The sequence below is a fragment of the Tachyglossus aculeatus genome, chromosome 2, assembly GCF_015852505.1.
Source record: "Tachyglossus aculeatus isolate mTacAcu1 chromosome 2, mTacAcu1.pri, whole genome shotgun sequence".
In the NCBI taxonomy this organism is placed as follows: Eukaryota; Metazoa; Chordata; class Mammalia; order Monotremata; family Tachyglossidae; genus Tachyglossus; species Tachyglossus aculeatus.
In genome coordinates, this window is record NC_052067.1 from 8,123,151 (window position 1) to 8,136,406 (window position 13,256).

The 13,256-nt window shown below is 41.8% G+C and overlaps 1 protein-coding gene across 1 annotated transcript in view; it reads right to left on the minus strand.

The window, feature by feature from the left end:
- Window positions 1-11,364, minus strand: part of AGMO (alkylglycerol monooxygenase) — a 357,460-nt gene extending 346,096 nt beyond the window's left edge. The window contains exons 1-2 of the mRNA XM_038772004.1: window positions 11,135-11,364; window positions 8,539-8,669 (exon numbers count right to left, since the gene is read on the minus strand). Coding sequence (XP_038627932.1) covers window positions 8,539-8,669; window positions 11,135-11,260 — 257 coding nt within the window. The 5' untranslated portion in view covers window positions 11,261-11,364. The remainder of the gene's footprint in view (window positions 1-8,538; window positions 8,670-11,134) is intronic.
- Between the last annotated feature and the right edge of the window lie 1,892 nt (window positions 11,365-13,256).

Consider the following 13,256-nt stretch of genomic DNA (forward strand, 5'->3'; position numbering starts at 1 on the left):
CCCTAACCAACTGGCAATTATTTTTACTCATAAGCATGTAAGTCAGTAGCAGGATTTCACAAGCCATGTTTAATGCTTTTTTATTAGGATTAGATTCAATAAAGAGTCAATGAAATTTCTCATTTCTTCCTCACCTCACTAGTTTTAGCCTGGGTATGGGGTTCTATTGAATTTGGCTCCTTTAACATATATATGTAGAGGAAATGTCATAATGTAAATGTCTCTGCTTAGAGTATGCTAGTCCAACTTCAGTAAACAAAAATAATCTGAATATACATCATGAATTATAAACTGCCTGTCCTGGAGAAGCAGCGTGGCTCAGTGGAAAGAGCCCGGGCTTGGGAGTCAGAGATCATGGTTTCTAATCCGGCTCCGCCGCTTGTCAGCTGTGTGGTTTTGGGCAAGTCACTTCACTTCTCTGGGCCTCAGTTACCTCATCTGCAAAATGGGGGTTAAGTCTGTGAGCCTCAAGTGGGACAACCTGATCGCCTCGTATCCCCTCCAGTGCTTAGAACGGTGCTTGGCACATACTAAGCGCTTAATAAATGCCATCATTATTGTTATTAGACATCCAGCAGAATTATGCATTCATGCATTCCCCCTCTCCATCCCCCCATCTTACCTCCTTCCCTTCTCCACAGCACCTGTATATATGTATATATGTTTGTACATATTTATTACTCTATTTATTTATTTATTCATTTTACTTGTACATATCTATTCTATTTATTTTATTTTGTTAGTATGTTTGGTTTTGTTCTCTGTCTCCCCCTTTCAGACTGTGAGCCCACTGTTGGGTAGGGACTGTCTCTATATGTTGCCAACTTGTACTTCCCAAGCGCTTAGTACAGTGCTGTGCAAACAGTAAGTGCTCAATAAATACGATTGATTGATTGATTGATAGCCAGAATCTTGCCCTAAATGCAGCTGGACTTTTATTACGCATCCTTGCCTGTCAGACAGACCTGTAAACAAGATATGATCTTGTCTGTGATTAGACTGTTCCCTTACATTCTGCTCTTCAAGATACAGCATGCATCTTCTGTAGCAATACCAAGGAGCAGTGCTGCTAATCTTTACGATACTTTGAATTTTATGTAACAATGAAATCAGGAAGAGCTAATAAACATTGTTTTTCTGCAAGGTCTGCAGGCACCATTTCCATGACATAGGCGGGGAAGTGGAAAAACATGTTTGTGGTCTCCCCAGCTTCTCTTCTCACAGATGAAACGGCTCTTTTCAGTGATGCTCCCGAAGCCCATTTTCTAACAAATGGATGAAGAGTCTGACCCTCACCATATTCCTTCCAGCCACAGACTTTCTAAGGAAGTGGCAAACCTCTCCGGCTAGTTGAGAAAATGAAAATTAGTCCCTAGGAGAGGATACAATCAATGGCGTGTTAATCTAACCCTCAGCTGTTAATGATTTGCACTGTGATTTCCCCTGATGCTGTGGGTTAGGCTGACATATTGTTTTAGCCGTTTTTGTCAAGTTTCTCGTCTCTCTTCTTGTCAGGCAGGGACTGAGAGGGAGATCTAATCCTTCTACCTTATTCTGTCATGCTTATCAAATGAGCTAAATGATACAGAGAAGCAGCATGGCTCAGTGGAAAGAGCACGGGCTTTGGAGTCAGAGGTTATGGGTTCAAATCCTAGCACTGCAATTGTCAGCGGTGTGACTTTGGGTAAGTCAGTTAACTTCTCTGTGCCTCAGTTACCTCCTCTGTAAAATGAGCATTAAAACTGTGAGCCCTCATGGGACAACCTGATTACCTTGTACTTCCCCAGCGCTTAGAACAGTGCTTTGCACATAGTAAGCGCTTAATAAAATGCCATTATTATTATTATTATTATTGTTATTACATTTGTATCCTCTCTTCTCACAGTCTCTACTAAATGAATTCCTTTCCTCAGTGAAAGACTGGGAAATACAGGGATTGGGTCAATTAGCTCTATGGTATTTTCCCAAGTATGTAAGACAACACTCTGTGTACAGGAAGTAATAGATAAAAATTTGTTTGATTGACTGAATTACACTGAAATGTTCAGGTTACTTTAGTGCCAGATAATCACCAACAGAGAAGCATCATGGGCTTGTTGAAAGAGCACAGGCTTGGCAGTCAGAGGACCTGGGTTCTAATCCCAGCTCTGCCACTTGTCTGTTGCGTGACCTTGGGGAAGTAACTTCACTTCACCATGCCTCAGTTACCTCAACTGTAAAACAGGTTTGAATCTACTCCCTCCTACTTATACCGTGAGCCTCACGTGGGACAGGGACTGTGTCCAACCTGATTAACATGTATCTGCTCCAGTGGTTAGAACAGTGCTTGGCATGTAGCAAACACTTAACATTATCTTCTCTTTAAAGGGACTGACATTTTGTAACACGCTAAGGCTATTCAAGCCTAACCTAAAAAAGGATAGTCGGCCTTTTTATTTTTTTAATTCTAAAGAAGAGCAACTCCAGAGAAAAGAAGATACTGCAGTGTTTATTTGTGCCACTTTTTCCTTTCTTTCAGAACTCAAGCGCGGTGAAGCCTTTGTGCATTCAAAGGAATTCAAGGTAATGGCCAACACTGAGCACCCACATACACAGAGAACAACACCTTAGTCTTGGAAAGAGACCTAGATTTTCATGAAATGAATACTAGTGAATATCATCCCAATTTTTTCACCCAATAAGCTGAATGGGCAAGCATAATCCTCTCTCTGGCCCGGAATGCACATTTCCCTCCATAAACACCATTCATTCATTCAGTCGTATTTATTGAGCTCTTATTGTGTGCAGAGCACTGTACTAAGCACTTGGGAAGTACAAGTTGGCAACATATAGAGACGGTCCCTACCCAACAGCGGGCTCACAGTCTAGAAGGGAGAGACAGACAATAAAACAAAATATATTAACAAAATAAAATAAATAGAATAAATATGTACAAATAAAATAAATAAATAATAGAGTAATAAATACGTACAAACATATATACATATATACAGGTGCTGTGGGGAGGGGAAGGAGGTAAGGTGGGGGGGATGGAGAGGGGAAAGAGGGGGAGAGGAAGGAGGGGGCTCAATCTGAGCCCCTCATTCCACCACCATTCCCACCTTCCAAGTGCTATTGAGGTCATATCTCCTCCAAGAGGCCTGCCTCAGTTTAGCCCTCTTTTCCCTGACTCTTTCTCCCTTCTGCGTTGTCTATGCACTTGGATCCTGTACCTTTTGAGCATTTTGAGCATTTGGTATTCACCCCATCCTCAGCCCCACAGCACTTATATTCGCAGACAGGCAGCGTGGCTTAGTGGAAAAAACACGGGCTTGGGAGTCAGAAAGTCATGGGTTCTAATCCTGGATCCACCATGTCTGCTGTGTGACTTTAAGCAAGTCATTCATTTTTGAGAAGCAGCATGGCTCAGTGGAAAGAGCATGGACTTTGTAGTCAGTGGTCATGGGTTCAAATACCAGCTCCGCCACTTGTCAGCTGTGTGACTTTGGGCAAGTTACTTCACTTCTCTGGGCCTCAATTCCCTCATTTGTAAAATGGGGATGAAGACTGTGAGCCCCACGTGGGACAACCTGATTACTGTCTTTCCCCCCGTTGCTTAGAACAATGCTTGGCACATAGTAAGCGCTTAATAAATGCCATTATTATTATTATTATCCGTAAATGATTTATTTATATCAGTGCCTGTTTTCCTCTCTAGAATGTAAGCTCATTGTGGTGAGGAAACGTGTCTACCACCTGTGGTAGACACATCTCTGTTGTACACTTCCAAGCATTTAGTACACTGCTCTGCACACAGTAACCACTCAATAAATGCCATTGATTGATCGATTGCAATGAAGTCCAACATTCCCCATCCCCATTCCACCAAATTTATATAGGTTTTAGACAAAGTCAAATTTGAGACTAGGCCTAAGGAAAAAAAAAATAGGTGATGGGTGAAACACACAGCTTTCTGAAGTGGTTTGATTTAGTTTAAAAGAGAAGGTGACACGCATTTGAATCTCCAGGTGTTCTGAGACAACATCGTGATTTTGAGAGTTCATCAATGGCTAAAAGGTTTCTCATTTTTATATACCCAACTAATTTCATGCAATCAGCAGGAGGAACATACCTAGAGCTTTTGAAATAATGAAATGGACTTACGGACTAGAGAATTTTTATTATGTTTTCAAGACTCTTTGGAGGCAAAATGAGGAGGGGAAAAAAGACACATTTAAGCCATTTGGATGCCAACTGCAAATAATTAGAGAACTCTCAAAGCCCTGCCTTTTAAAACAGAAAGAAGACAATATGGGCAGCTCACGTAAATTAACCTTAAGCGAAAACTTTTAATTACAAACCTACTCTTTGTGGCCCGAGTTCTTCTTAACTGTGTCCGTGGAGAAAGAAACTGCACTGTGGCATTGACGAGCCCTGATTATATTTACGTCAGTGTGTGGAGTTTTCCCTTTTTGCCGCCATTTGTTTCTATTATACCAAGAAAACAAAAACACAAGCCCCCTTGCCCTACTGGGTGGGACGCAGCAACGGTTCTCAGGAAACGAGCGTGTGGAAGAACAACAACAACAACAATGAAAAAGGCTCTCACAATTTCAAAGAACTAAGCAAGGGAGAAATAAAGCTGACTCAAAGGCTCCCTGGGGCGGGAAGAATGATTGAGAAGCTGGAGTGAGGACATTCAGAGGGGACACTAACGCAAACACCTGGACCTCCAGGGAAACTATTCCGTGAAGAAACATTCCAGGAATAGTTTCCCTGGAAACTTCCCGGTCTTCCTAGTGTAGACCTGTTGCTTAAGATGCCCCTTCTACACCGACAACGCCGTCCAGATTCTTCTCTTTCCTATCCTTCCTCTCCTCCCACACGCATTCAGTAATGAGTGGTAATTGTGACGCGGTGGGTTTGGTATTGACCGATTACCATTTTTACTTTAAATCTATATGATATTGTTACATAGAGATAGAAAGATGTAAATGTGTCTTATTTCTACCATAGTTATGACTCTATATCTAGAACTCTGTCTATTTTTCAACCCTTCGTATTTGAAGATTCAAATTTGCATATTTGGAGAAACAGTGTTGTCTAATGTATAGAGCTCAGACTTGCGAGTCAGAAGGGTCTGGTCCTAATTCCGGCTCCACCATTTGTCTGCTGTATGACCTTGGGCAAATCACTTAGCTTCTCTGTGCCTCAGCTATCTCATCTATAAAATGGGGACTAAGACTGTGATTCCCATGTGGGACATGGACTCTGACCAATCTGATTATCTTATAATAATTATAATTATTATTATGGTATTTGCTAAGCACGTAATATGTACCAGGCACTGTACTAAGTGCTGGGGTACATACAAGCAAATCAGGATGGACACAGTCCCTGTCCCACGTGGGGCTCGCATTTTCAATTCCCATTTTACAGATGAGGTAACTGAGGCCCAGAGAAGTAAGTGACTTGCCCAAGGTGACTCAGCAGACAAGTGACAGAGCACTTATTACATTCTCTGGCACATAGTAAGTGCTTACCAAATGCCATTTAAGGGAAAAAAAAAAGAAATTCCACTAATTACTTAGTTACCCCACCCCACTACTGCCATAGAGCATACCCATGTATCTTTGAACTTGGTTGTTTCCCCTTACCTGTAATTTGTTTTTGTAAACTCAATCACTTCAATCCATGACCCTTGGATGTTCGATGTTCGCCTCACCCCCAACCCCACAGTACTTATGTATATATCTTTAAATTGTATATTAGAACAGTGCTTTGAACATAATAACTGCTTAACAAATGCCATTATTATTATTATTCATATTACTGTCTGTCTCCCCTCTATACTGGAAACTCATTATGGGCGGGGAACATGTCCACTAATTCTTTTGGATCGTACTCTCTCAGGCATTTAGTACAGTGCTCTGCATATAGTAAGTGCTCAGTAAATAAGAGTGATTGATTGATGTCTACCAACTCTGTTATACTGCGTTCTCCCTAGTGTACAGCCTCCCCCTCTTTCATTCATTTATTCAATCATATTTACTGAGCACTTACTGTGTGCAGTGCACTCTACTAAGTGCTTGGGAAGTACAAGTTGGCAACATATAGAGATGGTCCCTACCCAACAACGGGCTCACAGTCGAGAAGGACTGTATGCTTGTTGTGGGCAGGGAAAGAGTCTACCAATTCTATTGTATTGTACTTTCCCAAGCACTTAGTACGGTGCTCTGCCACACAAGAGGTGCTCAGTGAATATCATTGACTGATTGATTATAATGAAAGGGAACATTCCCCCAACCAGCAGTTTAAGCCCTATGTGGGCAGGGATTGTCTGTCTTTATTGCTGAATTGTACTTTCCAAGCACTTAGTACAGTGCTCTGCATACAGTAAGTGCTCAATAAATACAACTGGATGAACAGTTGCAATCTTGACTCAAGATCATCAAACCTGTATCAATTGTAGTCAATACCAAATCAATGCCATTAGTCAAATTTGAGACTAGGCCTAAGAAAAAAAATTAGTTGATGGGTAAACCTAGCTTTCTGCACTGAGTTGATTCAGTTCAAAAGAGAAGGCACAGTGCTCTCCACACAGTAAGTGTTCAATAAATAAAGCAGTGATTGAGATTATAATAATAATTATTATGGTACTTGTTAAGGGCTTACTATGTACCAAATACCGTTCTAAGGGCTGGGGTACATGCAAGTTAATGAGGTTGCCCACAGTCCCTGTCTCACATGGGGCTCACAGTCTTAATCCCCATTTTACAGATGAGGTAATTGAGGCCCACAAAAGTGAAGTGATTTGCCCAATGTCACGCAGCAGATAAGTGGTGGAGTCAGGATTAGAACTCATATCCTTCTGATTCCCAGGCCCATGCTCTAGCCACTATGCCGTGCTGAGAGATCAGGTCTACCAACTCTACCACACTCTTTCAAGCACTTAATACAGTGCTCTGCACAAAGTAACCACTTAAAAATACTACTGATTGATTATATTATCATCTGTCTCCCTTGCAAAATTGTTAGCATCTCGGGGGCAGGAACTGTGTCACCTAACCATCATAATCTTCTAAGTGATTGCACAATTCTCTGCCCAAAGTGCTCAATTAATACTATGGATTGATTGATTGATTGATCAGAGATGACATTGAGAAGCAGCATGGCTCAGTGGAAAGAGCCCGGGCTTTGAAGTCAGAGGTCATGGGTTCAAATCCCGACTCCGCCAATTGTCAGCTGTGTGACCTTGGGCAAGTCACTTCACTTCTCTGTGTCTCAGTTCCCTCATCTGTAAAATGGGGATGAAGACTGTGAGCCCCCTGTGGGACAACCTGAACACCTTGTAACCTCCCCAGTGCTTAGAACAGTGCTTTGCACATAGTAAGCACTTAATGAATGCCATCATTATTATTATTATCTCTCCGTTCTTGTGACTGAGCCACTATACAAATCCAGAAGCACTACCATCAGTTCATTCAATCATATTTATTGAGCACTTACTGTGTGCAGAGCACCGTAATACACACTTGGAAAGTACAATGCAACAACAAAGAGACAATCCCTGCCCACAACGGGCTCCCAGTCTACATGTGGGTTCTCAGTCTCAGGACAAGGTTCACCGGCCTTGATGACAGACTCCTTCATTACTATGTAACAGGAATTGCTTCTGAATATGAGTGTTTGGTTGAGGGTGGGAGTAACCTTTGGAATATAGGAATGAAAGAAAAGGGCAGGGATTGTGTCTAATCTGCATATGCCATTTCTAGCCCAGTGCTTAGTACAGTGCTTGGCCCAATGGTAAGCATTTATATGGTACTCTTCCTAGCACTTAGTACAGTGCTCTGAATATATATATACATATATATATTATATATATACATATATACATGTATATAATATGTAACATATATATATATGATGGCATTTATTAAGTGCTTACTATGTACAAAGCACTGTTCTAAGCGCTGGGGGATACAAGATGATCAGGTTGTCCCACAGGGGGCTCACAGTCAATCCCCATTTTACAGATGAGGTAACTGAGGCACAGAGAATTTGTGACTTGCCCAAAGTCGCACAGCTGACAATTGATGGAGTGGGATTTGAACCTATGACCTCAGACTCCCAAGCCCGGGCTCTTTCCACTGAGCCACATGCAGCGTTTCTCTCTGTATACGGTGAGTGCTCAGTAAATATGACTGAATGATTAGCAAGTACCACCACCATTTTTTTTTCACTAAACCAAGCCCCTAGTAGTTTGAAATTAGCTATTATGATGTTTTGGTTTCCCACTTGCATCTTTCCACCAATCAGATAACTCTAAAGCAAGTCCATCATCAGCAGTCTCAACCTCCCCAGAACGCTTGCTATTTTGGGCCAATCCATTTGAAATCTCCAGATTATCTTCCCAACTGAATTCTTCTAACACGGACTGATTTTCTCGAAGATAATTATGGATGTAACTGAGTCGTCCTAATGCCGACAGCACCTGTCTAAAATTGGCCTTTTATTCTTGTTTTGTCACATCAAATTCATAAATGTCACACGGCTTACCTTGGAAGTCGTGACAGGACACCTGCCGAGAGGGAAGTTAAAGCGTCATCGACACGGCTTGCTGGCTTCCCCTGGTGAATCCAGCTGACAAGAAACTCAAGCAGCAGCAAGGAAATGAAAAATGGAGTGGCCTGGAACGGAAATTCCAAGGAAGAGATGCTATCAGGTGCAGTCGGTAGACAATACGGATGAAATTCTTCCCACATTTCCTGATTAAGTCATTTACCAAATGCCCATGGTTGAATTCCTTTGCAAAAGCAATACCATAAACAAAATGAAAAAGTAGGATAGTCCCTTAAAAATGAATATGAGGAACATGAGGGGCATTGGAGAATTGCTCCTAAGCAACCCTGAGAATAGCGTTGCCATTCTGGGCAGTCAATAAACTTTGGAAAGCCCATGTCCGCATGTGTATAGAAACCTGACAATTAATTTGAAGGTGAAAAAATCCAAGTTCCTAAATCAAGAAATGTGAGGGGAGTGGCAGAAAGGAGGCAGAACCATTCTCTCTGTGTCACCTTCACACTTGGATTTGCACTTTTTATTCACTTCTCCCTCAATTCCACAGGCTTTATATACAATCCTGTAATTTATTAATAAGGATGATAATCATAGTATTTGTTAAGCACTTACTACGTGCCAAGCACATAGTTCGAAGTGCTGGGGTAGTTACAAGCTAATCAGGTTGGACACAGTCCCTGTACCACTTGGGGTTCACAGCCTTAATCCCCATTTCACAGATAAGGTAAATGAGGCAAAAAGAAGTGAAGTGACCGGCCCAAGGTCACACAACAGACAAGTGGCAGAGTCAGGATTAGAACCCAGGTCCTTCCAACTCCCAGGCCTGTACTCTACTCCCTGGGCCATGCTGCTTCCCATTTATTTATATTCATATCCCCATCCCCCTCTAGACTGTAAGTTTGTTGAGGGCATGACCTGTGTTTATCAACTCCATTATGTCACACTCTCCCAAGCACTTAAAACAGTGTTCTGCACAACAGTAAGCACTCAATAAATTCGATTGATTGATTGATTGATTGATGGCAAATATCAACTGGCTAAAGCTGAATAAATCATCGCCAGAATCAAACATTGAGACCAACAAAAAAAAATTGTAAAATGATAATACATAGCCAACATCTAAGGGGGGATATCTTTCATTTGGGAATTCCTTTATGATATCTGTGTATTTTCCATTTCCAGATTACTGACTCCTTTTTAATGATTCAAAATTAAATGTGGAAAAGGTAGTAACTTTGAAAGCATCTTTACCTGAAAGTTCTTAAACCAGGTATTCTCAATGTGAGTCAGGTCAATCAATGTTTAATTTAATGAATGAACACTTTCAAGGCTTTCCTCTAGACTGGAAGCTTATTGTGGGCAGGGAATATGTCTATTGTTGTATTGTCATTTTCCAAGCATTTAGTGCAGTGCACTGCACACAGTAAGCACTCAGTAAATACGTTTGAGTGAATGAATGAATGGCCTACGCTTGGATCATGGCGTACTGTATAAAACTCATGTATATTCAGAAGAACTCGCACCTAGAGGCAAATGTGATTATCTTTTTCTCTCTATTCTCTAGATGAGAAGGATGTCTGCTGTCAAATTCCTTAAAATGAGGTAGGAAATAGGTTCAGATTTTCTAAGTATCCAAACATTTGGACACTAATTTTTGATGCCTTCCAAACTCCATCAGAGAGCCTTGTTCCAATTTGGTTTTGCTTCTCCAAGTCACTAAAAGTGGCAATGACTTTTGCAGGGGTGGAATTTCATAAGCTTGCATTTAATGGTCTTTCTGATTCCCGGCTACATCAGAAAACAGAAGTGAAAAATGCCATTTCTCCAAGAAAACTTAGTTTGAGTTCAAATGAGGAAATGGGTTAAGTACGCTTATTGGCTGCTAACCTATGTGCTCATCGTGAGATTGTTCTGTCCAAATTTTCTTGGACAGTCGGGTACAGTTATTGAAGAAAATTTGTTTTGAGCAGCTTTTCAGAGATAGTGACGGAAATAATATTGAGGTTTATTGAGCACTAGTAAGTAATTGACCTTCAGGAAGTAAAAAAGAATCAACCGCTGCCTCACAGTTTAAGATAAATCACATTCTGGAACTGACAAGGAATGAAAGAAAAAGGATTGTAAAGTACTATGTGAATTTCTGTCAAAGTTTCAGGTTTTCAATTTTGCTTAAAAAGTACACCCTTAATGATTAAGGGAAAAAAAACTGCTTGGGAAGCAGTGTGGCCTAGAGGACAGAGCACAGGAATGTTTCTTGAGAGTCAGGAAACTGGATTCTTATTCCATCTTCTCCACTTCCCTGCTGTGAGATGCTGGGAAAATCCCTTAACTTCCCTGGGTCTCAGTTTCATCATCTGTAAAGTGGGATTAAATGTCTCTCCCCACCCTACCCTCCTTAGACTGTAAACCCCAGGTGGGACTGGGGACTATGTCCAACTCAATTACCTTGTATCTACCATTGTGCTTAGTACAGTGCTTGGAGCAGAGTAAGAGTTTAACAAATACCACAATTAATATTCTTATCTTCCTGTTAACTAGCCTCCACAGAGCTATCCCTTCCTCCCAGACACCTCACCTTTTTTACGTAATCGGGAACTTCTTCTACGCTTTGGAACGAAGTTTCATTGGGCTTCATGACATAAAACATCATACGGATTCCCTGGGAGACCGAGATAGCATCCTGGTCTCCCATGCTCGCCATAATGCAGCTGTTGGCTGACTAGCTGGAGGAAACTTGAAGCAATATACCCGTTCCGAAACAGAAGACTAAGCGTTCTGTCCGCAGCCCAGCAAGTCAAATGGCAGAGCGGAAGAAATTGCTGGGGAGGGAGAGAGCAGAGATCACTCTGTGCCCTGTGGACCTTGCACAACATACAAATGGCAAACAAAAATAACCTCCCTTCATCCCTCTGCCCTCCCACTGAGATAGATAACAAAGCTCCCGATCCCTGTAGCTGCCCTTCACTGAAAAGAGAAATAGAAATTTGATATGCCCCTGAAGAAAAAAAAAAAAGTGATAACAAAGGTAAAAGTTCACTAGAAAAAGTGGGTGGAAGCCAAAGTTTCTGCTCACATGAGGAAAACCCATTTTGCTTTCCTCCCCATCTCCTGCTTCTATTTCAGTCGGGAAGGCTCACCTCAGTCCTAGGCACTTTAATAAGGTGGCTTCTGTCGCATAGGAGTGTTTCTTAGATCGATTTTGATTAAGTAATGTTACATGGGCTTAACTTTACTTGTGGTTTTGCAACTTTGTGAGCAAATACCTCCATGATCTCTGGATTGAGGATTGTCTAACTGGTTCTGGTGGCATTATTTTAGGGCCCAAGGTAATTTCGGGCCTCTACTCATCTGCTGTTTAGAACCTATAGCTGAGGTTCTTTGACAAAATGTCTGATGCAGTCTTTGAACAATTCACCTTGAAGGTGTCTTCATTCTACAGAAGCCCTCTGGACTATGTGGTCTGGATAACATGTTGTGTAATTAGTGAGCTTTAGGGGCATATTAAGCAGTAGACCCCTCCCACTTGGCATCTGAGACAACTGCTGCAATCTGAACATAATAATAATAATAATGTTGGCATTTGTTAAGCGCTTACTATGTGCACAGCACTGTTCTAAGCGCTGGGGGGGATACAAAGTGATCAGGTTGTCCCATGTGGGGTTCACAGTCTTCATCCTCATTTTACAGATGAGGTAACTGAGGCTCAGAGAAGTGAAGTGACTTGCCCAAGGTCACACAGCAGACATGTGGCGGAGCTGGGATTCGAACCCATGACCTCTGACTCCAAAGCCCGGGCTCTTTCCACTGAGCCACACTGCTTCTCTGAACATGTCTCAGGTCCTGGGGACAATCATGGTAACAATGACGTAACACAGACTATCCCGTTCTCCCCGTGACTAAGACTGTAAATAATAATGATTTTGGTATTTGTTAAGTGCTTACTATGTGCAAAGCACTGTTCTAAGCACTGGGGAGGATACAAGGTGATCAGGTTGTCCCATGTGGGGCTCACAATCTTAATCCCCATTTTACAGATGAGGTAACTGAGTCACGGAGAAGTGAAGTGACTTGCCCAAAGTCACATAGCTGACAAGCGGCGGACCTGGGATTTGAACCCATGACTCCCAAGCCCGTGCTTTTTCCACTGAGCCATGCTGTGGGCAGCAACTGGGTCCGACCTGATTGATTTGTAGCTACATCAGCTACACTTGATACAAAGTAAACATTTAACAAATATAATAATAATTAGAGAGAAGCAGTGTGGCTCAGTGGAAAGAGCCCGGGCTTTGGAGTCAGAGGTCACGGGTTCAAACCCCGGCCCTGCCAATTGTCAGCTGTGTGACTTTGGGCAAGTCACTTAAATTCTCTGTGCCTCAGTTACCTCATCTGTAAAATGGGGATTAAGACTGTGAGCCCCCCATGGGACAACCTGATCACCTTGTAACCACCCCAGTGCTTAGAACAGTGCTTTGCACATAGTAAGTGCTTAATAAATGCCATCATTATTATTATTATTCCCCCTTTTAGACTGTGAGCCCACTGTTGGGTAGGGACTATCTCTATATGTTGCCAATTTGTACTTCCCAAGCGCTTAGCACAGTGCTCTGCACACAGTAAGCACTCAATAAATACGATTGATGATGATGATGATAATAATAATAACATAAAGAGGGTAAGAGAACAGTGTACTTTGAGTT